This window comes from Urtica dioica, chromosome 11, assembly GCF_054948205.1.
Source record: "Urtica dioica subsp. dioica isolate 48M chromosome 11, U.dioica_male_clone48M_v1_H2, whole genome shotgun sequence".
Classification (NCBI taxonomy): Eukaryota; Viridiplantae; Streptophyta; class Magnoliopsida; order Rosales; family Urticaceae; genus Urtica; species Urtica dioica.
In genome coordinates this window covers 2,591,530-2,600,944 of record NC_142766.1, presented here as the reverse complement: position 1 = coordinate 2,600,944, position 9,415 = coordinate 2,591,530, and the positions used below count along the sequence as shown (strand labels likewise).

Here is a 9,415-nt window from a genome sequence, read left to right as displayed (position 1 = left end):
CGGTGCGCGGATGTAACGCCTGTCGGCGCGGAGTCACCTGTGAGTCTAGTAGACTGCCTTTTCGAGTCGTGCGAGAGCATCGCGCGGACGATTTGTGGATGATGTATCCCTGTTAGCCCCCCGAGTTTCTTTGGTACTCACAGAGGAGACTAGAAATTACAGCAATGTAAAATGAAATGTGATCTGATAGTCTTGTATTACGTAAAGGAGAATAAAATTACATCCCATGGCCGTTGGCCTTGTTCAAATTTGAAATTGTCATTAACGAAAAAGAAAACAAAAGAGTTGAGGGCGAGCTTTATTGGTAATACTGCCTCAGGTGCTCGGCGTTCCACGGGTGCGTGAACACGAGTCCCTCTAGATTCTCGAGCTCGTAAGTGCCATTGTGTATGGCTCAGCGCACACGATACGGGCCCTCCGAGGTGGGACCCAAGACTTCCGCTCCTTGCACCTTAGTGTTTTGGAACACCCTTCTAAGGACGAGGCTTCCGTCAACGAACTTCAGAAGCTTGACCTTGGAATTGTAGTACTTCTCGACCTTCCTCTTTTGTACGGAAAGGGGGGTCAGTGCGTCTGTCCTTTTCTCATCTATGAGGTCTAGTTCGAGCCTCATTGCCTCGTCGTTGGCGGTTTCTTCGAATTATTCGATTTGGAAAGTCAGAAGCTTGGTTTCGACAGGGACCACGGCTTCAACGCCGAATGCAAGAGCGAACGGGGTTTCACCGGTCGCGTTTTGTACGGTTGTTCGGTACGCCCACAAGACTGTAGGAAGCTCGTCGTCCCATGCTCCCTTTCTTTCTTCTAACTTTTTTCTTCAGGTTCTCTTTGATTGTCTTGTTGAACGCCTCGACTTGGCCATTAGCTTGTGGATGCCGAGGGGAGGAGAATGTCTTCTAATCCCCAACTGCTCGCATATGTCGCGAACGCGTGCGTTGTCGAATTGCTTTCCGTTGTCGATCACAATTGACACGGGGATCCCGAAGCGGCAGATGATGTTCTTCCAAATGAAGTTGGATGTATTCGCCTATGTGATCTTTGCCAAGGGTTCTGCTTCCACCCACTTGGTAGAGTAATATATCGCCACGATCACGTCCTTGTATTGTCGTGGGGTCGTAGGCAGTCCACCGATGAGGTCGATTCCTTACTTCGCGAAAGGTCGAGGTACGATGATTGGGCATAGCGGCACGGGCACTTGGCGCGGGATGTGAGCGAATCTCTGACATTTGTCGCACTTTCTGGCCCACTCATGGGAGTCCTTTTTCAAGGTTGGCCAAAAATACCCGAGTCTTAGAAGTTTCAAGGTCAAAGATTGTCCGACGGCGTGATTCCCGCACACGTCCTCGTGCACCTCACGGAGCGCATTTTTTGCCTCGACATCGTTCAAGCACCGAAGGAGCGGCATTGAGTGCCCTCTCTTAAACAGGGTGTCCCTTCTCATGGTGTATTTTGGTGCCAAGCTTCTCAGCTTTCTCGCTTCATCTTTGTTGTCGGGAACGACCCCTCGCTTGAGGTACTCCGCGAGCGGTATCATCCATGATGGGGGCGGCATGTCGTCGATCACTCCTACGTCGCCTCTCGAGACGTAGGGTCTGGTTAGCAACTCTATCGGGACATTACCTTTCCCCTCTTCATCTATCCCTGATGCGAGACGCGCCAAGGCGCCTGTCTCAATGTTTGCCTCGCGAGGGACTTGGACTATCTCAAACCACGAGAGAGCCTCGAGGTTCTTCTGCATCTTGGACAAGTATGCGATCATGTTCAGCTCCTTGGCTGAGTAGTCGCCATTCACCTGGTTCACAATGAGTTGTGAGTTGCAGTGGATGCGTAGGTTTCGGACGTCCAACCTATTTGCCAATTCCAAGCCAACGATCAGAGCTTCGTATTGTTGGAAGCTTTGAACTCGAACCGTAGGGTGTATCTCAATTTTTTCGTATCGGGATTTGTGAGCACGACGTCGGCGCTAGCCCCCCGGGCGTTTGACGCACCGTCCACATGCAGGTCCCAAACCGGCCCTATCGGGCCGTTAGTCCTCTTCTTTGTCGACCGACCCATTGCGGTCGTTCTCATTGTCTTCCCTATCTCTTTCTTTCTCATCGCCTTCGCCTAGCTGAGGCGCACATGAAAACTCCACCATGAAGTCGGCGAGGGCCTGCCCTTTGATGGCAGTTCACGGTTGAAACTCGATGCCGTACTCACCCAATTCTTGTGACTAGATGGCCATCCGCGAAGATCTTCCCTTTTGCAAAGCTTTCTCTATCGGATGTCATGTGCGCACTATGATAGGATGTGCTTGAAAATAAGGGCGCTATTTTCTTGCACTCATGACAAGAGCGAGGGACAATCTCTCGATTTCTGGATATCGGGTTTCGGCGTCGAGGAGCGCTTCGCTCACATAGTACACCGGCCACTGGACTTTGTCTTCTTCACGTATTAGGACCGCGCTCGTGGCCCTGTCGAAAACCGTGAGGTAAATGTATAAGGTATCACCGTCCTTAGGCTTTGAAAGGAATGGGGGGGAGCTGAAGTAGACCTTCATTTCGCGGAACGCCTTCTCGCACTCCTCCGTCCATACAAACCCGTCGGTCTTCTTCAATGCCTTGAAGAACGGTTGGCACTTGTCAGTGGCTTTGGACACGAACCATGTTAGGGCGGCAATCTTGCCTGTCAAGCGTTGCACTTCTTTAACTTTCTGAGGCGATCTCATTTCCAAGATCGCCTTGATCTTTTCGGGATTGGCCTCGATCCTACGGCGGCTTACTATGTAGCCTAAGAATTTCCCGGACTCAACCCGAAGGCACACTTGTTGGGGTTGAGCTTCATCTTGTACCGTCGCAAGATCATAAACATCTCCCTGAGGTCTCGGACGTGGTCGTGGGCCTTGAGGCTCTTGATAAGCATGTCGTCCACGTAGACCTCCATTGTCTTGCCAATCTGGTCGACAAACATCTGGTTCACCAACCTTTGATACGTAGCTCCAGCGTTTCTGAGGTCAAAGGGCATGACCTTGTAACAGTAGAGTCCGCGGTTCGTGAAAAAGGTGGTCTTAATTTGATCCGACTCATGCATGCGGATCTGATTATACCCTGAATAGGCGTCCATGAAGCTTAGCAACTCATGACCCGACGTGGCGTCGACAAGTTGCTTGATCCTCGGGAGAGGGAAGCTATCATTCGGGCAGGCTTTGTTGAGATCCATGTAGTCAATGCAGATCCGCGACTTCTCGTTGGGCTTCTTCACCATCACAATATTTGACACCCCACTTGGGGTGCTCTGCCTCTCTTATGAAATTGGCGGCGAGAAGTTTGTCAACTTCCTCTCCAAGCCTGGTATCTTTCTCCGCTAATTAGACGCGTTTGGTTATCCTCTTGTCGTTGTTGAGGCGGTGGACCATTATCTCGGGGTCGATCCCCGGCATATCGGCATGTGTCCATGCGAAGACATCCTTGAACTCGCGGAGGAAGGCTGCAAGTTAGAGTCGGACCTCGGTCCAGAGCTAGGCGTCAACCTTGACTACCTAGTCTGGCTTGGCGTTGTCCAACACGATGGGAACGAGGTCGTCCGGTGTTTCCACCCTCCAACGTTCGACTTTGTCCCTCTGGTCTAGCTCACCAAAGGTGCCTCTTCCTCGATCTTGCACGAGAACTTGTTTCCGAGCTGATAGATGGTATTCACCATCTTCCCCTTCATCTTCCCGTCCACCCCTTCAAAATGTAGCACTTCCTCGCCATCGATTGGTCTCCCAACATTATGGAGATTCCCTTCTCGGTCGAGAATTTCACCATCAAGTGGTAGGTAGAGGTTATGGCCTTCAGTTGGTTAAGAGTTGGACGACCCACGATGATGTTGTAGGCAGATGGTTGATCCACCACCAGGAATGACACGATGTGGGTGACCTCAATCCCTCTAGGAGTCCTGAAGATTACCGGAAGGTCGATGGTACCCTCTGTCATCACATTTTCCCCGGAGAAGCCAAATAGTGAGGTTGAGATCGGGGTCGGTCTTAGCCCGGTCAGCTTCATCCTGTCCAAAGCTGATTCGAAAATAATGTCGGCCGAGCTGCCATTGTCAATCAGGATTCTTCGGACGAGGTTGTTAGAGACCGACGCTGAGACGACAATCTTGTCGTTATGTGGGTGCAGCACTCGCACCGCCTCCTGGCTGGTGAAGAACGTAGACTCGAAGGGGGTCGGAGGTGAAACCTCGTACGTTTGGTTGATGTGGTGGGCTATCTTCCCCTGAGAGACTTCCCGCACATACTTCTTCCTTTGAGTACTTGAGTCCCCGAGCTCGGGTCCTCCCATAATCGAGCCTACCATGTGCATTTGTAAGCTCTCTAGTTCGTTGTGCGCTGTGCGGTCAGTAACGGTGACTGTCGTCTGACCCTTCTTTCCTTGCCTCGGGCGTTCCCCGCTTGCTGCGGCCGTCCCGATTATTCTGAGGACGTATGCTTTCAGCTTCCCATCCTGGATGAGGGCCTTAATCTGACGCTTGAGTTGGTAGCATTCGAACGTCAGATGCCCGTGATCTTGGTGGTACAAAACTTGCTTCGATCCCGTTTTGCGAGATCCTTTGTCAGAGGAGCGGGGCTTCCTAGCTTGTCGCAGTGCAAAGCCAGGATCTGCTCTTGCGGGGTGTTGAAATGGGTGAATGTCGAGAACTTTCGAAAGCTGTCGACATGCGAAGGCCTCGGCCCAGGAAGGGAGCGATCGTTAGGGGTCTGGCCTTCTTTGTTCCTCATATTTCGAGGGTCGGGGTGATCTCCGTCTTGGTCGTCACGACGACGACTACCTTGTTCGCCAGCTTTTCAGCCATCTCGGCCGTCAAGGTAGTCCTCGATCCCCATGTAAGTGCGAGCTCTCGCCATGAGCTCCACCATGTCCCTCGGGACCTTCCCACTATGGACTTGAGGAAGTCGCTCATGCGAGCTCCCTCAATGATTTTCGTGATGACGTCATTGTCATCGAACCCCTCCACCTTGTGGGATTCCTCGGTGAAGCGAGCGAGGTAATGTTGTCAATGGTGCCCACAAGAAGAGTTGTAGTCTTTATTTTGAACATTTGATGTAATAAAGTCTCATGAAGACTCTTGCTTGTAATTGCCTATTCATTCATTAATAAAGTTGAAACGTTCATTCAATCTTCCTTGTCTGAAGCTTTATGATAAAACCATAGTCTTTTAGTCCATAAACAAACTTAACAACTTACGAAGAGACAAATGTAGATTTGCATGAACAAACTCTTCGTAGTTTGCTTAAAACGATATATTCGCAATCTTAGGGTCAAAGGACTATTGACCTCAGTATGATTGTTAGAAGAATCTATGATGTCTGGTTATGAGGCATTGAGAGTTAGGAACTCTATAGTTCTTCTAGGTATCTTCCGAAGGTACTGAATTGACCAGTGCACTTCTAGAGACAAGATAAGAACAAACCATTTAACCTCTTATGTCTCGAAGTCACTATGTATGAATTGCATCATGCTTACCTTAATCCTGAAATGAGACATGCCATTTCACACCTTAGTATTCTCATTTGAGAAAGTCAAAGTTCGGACTCACTATGTGATTCCGAACAAGGCCTATTGGTGAAGTACTAAGTTGTGAGTCTGTCATGAGTAACTTTGTGAAGTTCTCATAGATATGGAATTCATGTACAAGATTGCTGAAATGCAATGTATGTCACCTCATGCTTTGTTCCTTGAAGTGTGAATAAATGAACTGGCCAGTGTCCAAATTGAGTCCTGACTCTTTTGGATGAAACAATGTGACTTGTTAGCTCCTCGTCAATACATTGTTTCTAACTTATTCACAAGCGACAAAGGAGTTGAGGAAATAACAGCTAGAAGGGTAAAATGGTAATTTAGTAAATCCCGACTAGCTGATGACATTCATGAAGGGTAAACATAGATAATATTCAGTGGATCCGCTCATCATAATTAGGTCGAATTCTTGAGTAGAAAATAAATTCATTTGAACCGAGAGATTTTCAGTGTCAGCTCTTTAGTGGAGTCAGTTGGCATTAAGCTAAACTTGGAAAAGGTTTGTGAACTTTTGAGTCCAAGTGTTTAGCTAAAGCTTTGTTCATTTGGGTCCATGAGGTCACTGTCACGAATCACATCGATAGGAATAGTTAAACTGGAAGCTAAGCCAAAACAAGAACGAAAATAGTTAAAAGGGTATTTTTGTCTTTTGAGACAAAGGATGAAATGAATGTCAATAAATTTTTTGACAAGGTCATTTTGTGACATGTTTCACTCGGCCATGACTTGATCATTGGGCCTTGTGAATTAATTTCGTTTCATGAGAATTTTATTGAAAATTCTTAATGGGCCTTTCTCATGTTGTCATGAACAAATGAAGAAGCTTCTAGAAGCTCATTCTAGAGAGACTTGGGCGCCTACCCTAATAGAGAAATAGGAGAGTTTATTTTGTGCATAAATGTATTTAGATACTTGCCAAAAGAAAAAGAGGAAACAAATTTGCATAAGGATGCATAAGGGAATCGGCCACATTGAGAGAAAAGGCAAGCTTTGAACAAAATAGGAAACAAATCAAGGCTTCTAGAAGCCCTAGCTTGGCCGAGTGTCTCAATAGGAAAGAGAGGAATTTTGCTCATGAATATGTGATATTCTATAGAAGAGGAAACTACCTTATTGAAGGTGAGACCTCTCCTATAAATAGGAGCCTCATTTCCTCACAATTCATTCATCCAAGTTTAAGAGATTTGAGAGACTCTCTCTCTAGAACTTGGCCGAAGTCCTCTTCTCTCTCTCTCTAGTTTATTTTCGGTTTTCTCTTGTCTTGGCACCTAGGTCCTCACTCGACCTAGTCTTTAGCTCTGCGACTTTGAGACTCGTTCTTAAGTCGTAGTGTTTAAAAGTGCCCACTCACTGATTCCTTCTTTTCGAGTGATTTAGTGATAGAAACTTTCGTGGTTGCTCGAGGTGCCGAGGAAAGAAAGAGAGACGTGCGGCGAGGGGAGACGAGCGTTGCAACTTTCCAAAAGCTTCTACAAGGTTCAAGCTTCAAGAAAGGTTAGTAACTTTAATAGCTCATATTAGTTTTTATTTACATGTACATGCTCTTGTCTAGGTTAGTAAAAACTAGTTTTACTTAAAAAGAAAATTTTTAAAATTCCGCCGCTTAACGAAGCGTTAAACTTTTTCTTAAACCCTAGATCGATTCCAACAAATGGTATCAGAGCTATGGTCAAAGGAATGCATGTGCATGTTTTTAAATTATGAGCTTGAAAATCGTTTTCGAAAGTTTACTAATTTTGTGACAAGTTAGAATTGTAATCTTAGATTTTTTTTTAATTTATTGCTCATGCCTTTAAATTAAAAACCATGTTGATTTTCTATGAGTTTGGGATGATGTTAAAACACATTAGAATCAGTTCTAAAAGTTTTTAATTTTTTATATTGAAAAACGTGTTTTAAAGGTTTGAGAATTTTCGAGTAAAATTTTGTGACTAGTTTTGTTATCTTGCTAGTTTCTTATTTTTACTTGAATCGTTTTATGCTTGTTGTTATTTCTTTTATGCCTTGTTATTACCTTGCTAATAAAACACAAATAAAAGCTTTAAACAACATCTTAAAACGTTCCGTTACACTTAATTCTTTTTCGCACCTAAGTAGGACCAAGCTTTAATTTATTTCTTTTTCTTCGAGCTGGAGTAAACCCGCATTAAAAGTGGCATAACTCTCTGCTCAGAAATCGAAATTTAATGATTCTTGAATCAAATTAAAGCTCTGTCTGTCCTCTGTCCAATGCCACCGGTTTCGGCTCAAAAGGACATCGGAGCCGCCAGATATGGCGTTTTTACTCCGAGGTGTGCGGCTGTCTGAAACTCCAGTTTTTTAGAAATCCGGATTTTCAAACCCCACTACCATGAGTTATAGAACTCTAATGAGAAAATTTTCTTGAGCAAAAATGTTTTTCATATGATTATAAACATGATGTGTAAAGATTAAAAGTTTTGATTTTTGAAAGATTAATTGAAATTGAATTTTTACAAAACTAGTTTGAATTTTGAAAAACCGTTTTCACTTTCAAACTTGAAAATATTTTGTCATCCAAATCAAATAAGTTTTCAAAATGTTTTCAAAACTATATCTATATCACATATGTTCAAAATCTATATGCTCTTGAAAATTTGAGTGGGAGGTCTCCTTGTAGACAAGCCGAAAAATAAAAAGGATGTGTAATCTCAAACTTTCAAGTGTTCGAGTGAGTTGAAGTTCACACTTCCCTCACGCACTTTCCCGAAATAGAAAATAGGAAAAGATCGAGTATGTCCCTTGTGCCTTTATGCACTAATACTGCTCTGAACATGTCGATCTAGGATTCTCTTCTAGTTGTCCGCTCTTTCGCTCTCTAACTAGGAAATTTGTTTCCGAACTTATAAGAGTCGATGAACCAACTCCAAAAACTAAGTGGGAGGGTTATATTCGTTGTTTGTAACCCGCGATCCCCAACACTAGTGAAAGATGCAATAACGTGGGACTAAGAGCCGCTCTTGCGACCCTCACTTAAATGTGAGTACTCCAAGGCGTTATTGCTTCGATCATTGCTCAATGAGCTACGTCCGAGAGTGATGCAATGATGGCAAGGCCTCCCCTTGGGGGATTGTTTTTCAAAGCTGATATTTTGGACTAAGTGGTTGGTTGCACGCTTAGGCTCAATCCCTAGTATCCTCCCTTGAGGCTCTGCGAAAGGATGTGAGTGATCAAACCAATTTAAAAGGTGGCTAGTCAAAATAGATGTATTGACATCTTGGCTTAGCATTAATGATGTGTCATTTACTTATAAATGGAGATTTTTTGCGGCCTTCTCTTGAGGGAGTAAATTATCGTTTGGTTTATATCACCTTTGGATTTTACAAAAGTCTTAATGAAACTTAAATCCTAAACCAAAGACTAATCATAAACTTGTTTCAACTTTTATAGGCAATATGTCTCTCAACCCTCTCTCTACAATTCTTTCCTCGATCAAACTCGAAAACGAAAACTACGTAGATTCGAAACGTAACCTCGACATAATACCTACCGTTAACAAGCACAAATGGATACTCACCACCCCGTGTCCTCCTCTGACGAATGATGATTCAACTCAAGAGGACAATGACGCCTTAGCGGCATGGCTTCGATCCGATGAGATTGTGAGGTGCTATATCTTGGCATCTATGAACAATATGCTGAAAGAGCAACATCGTGACTTCGAAACTGCCGCTGACATGCTCTACAATCTCCTTGAGATGTTTGGAGGGCAAAGGCGTCAGACAAGGCTACAAGCAGTCCGACAGTTTATGAACTGTCGCATGAAGGCTAGGACTCCTGTTAGGGACCATATGATGCTGATCATTAGTTACCTAAATGAAATGGAAATCCTAGGATCTGAGATTAATGGGAAGAATATC

The 9,415-nt window shown here is 44.9% G+C and overlaps 1 protein-coding gene across 1 annotated transcript; it reads right to left on the bottom strand.

The window, feature by feature from the left end:
• Positions 1-1,141: 1,141 nt before the first annotated feature.
• Positions 1,142-2,267, bottom strand: LOC149380674 (uncharacterized). Its single transcript, XM_089630469.1, has 2 exons — positions 2,197-2,267; positions 1,142-1,844 (listed from the first exon to the last, which is right to left on the bottom strand). The coding sequence occupies exons 1-2, from the start codon at positions 2,265-2,267 to the stop codon at positions 1,142-1,144; spliced, it is 774 nt and encodes a 257-aa protein (XP_089486595.1).
• Between the last annotated feature and the right edge of the window lie 7,148 nt (positions 2,268-9,415).

Coding starts and splice junctions, on each gene's coding strand:
- LOC149380674 (XM_089630469.1), bottom strand. CDS start 2,267: ATGACATCCGATAGAGAAAGCTTTGCAAAAGGGAAGATCTTCGCGGAT. Junction 1,845..2,196: donor CATCTAGTCACAAGAATTGG/GTGAGTACGGCA, acceptor ATTGGCAAATAG/GTTGGACGTCCGAAACCTAC.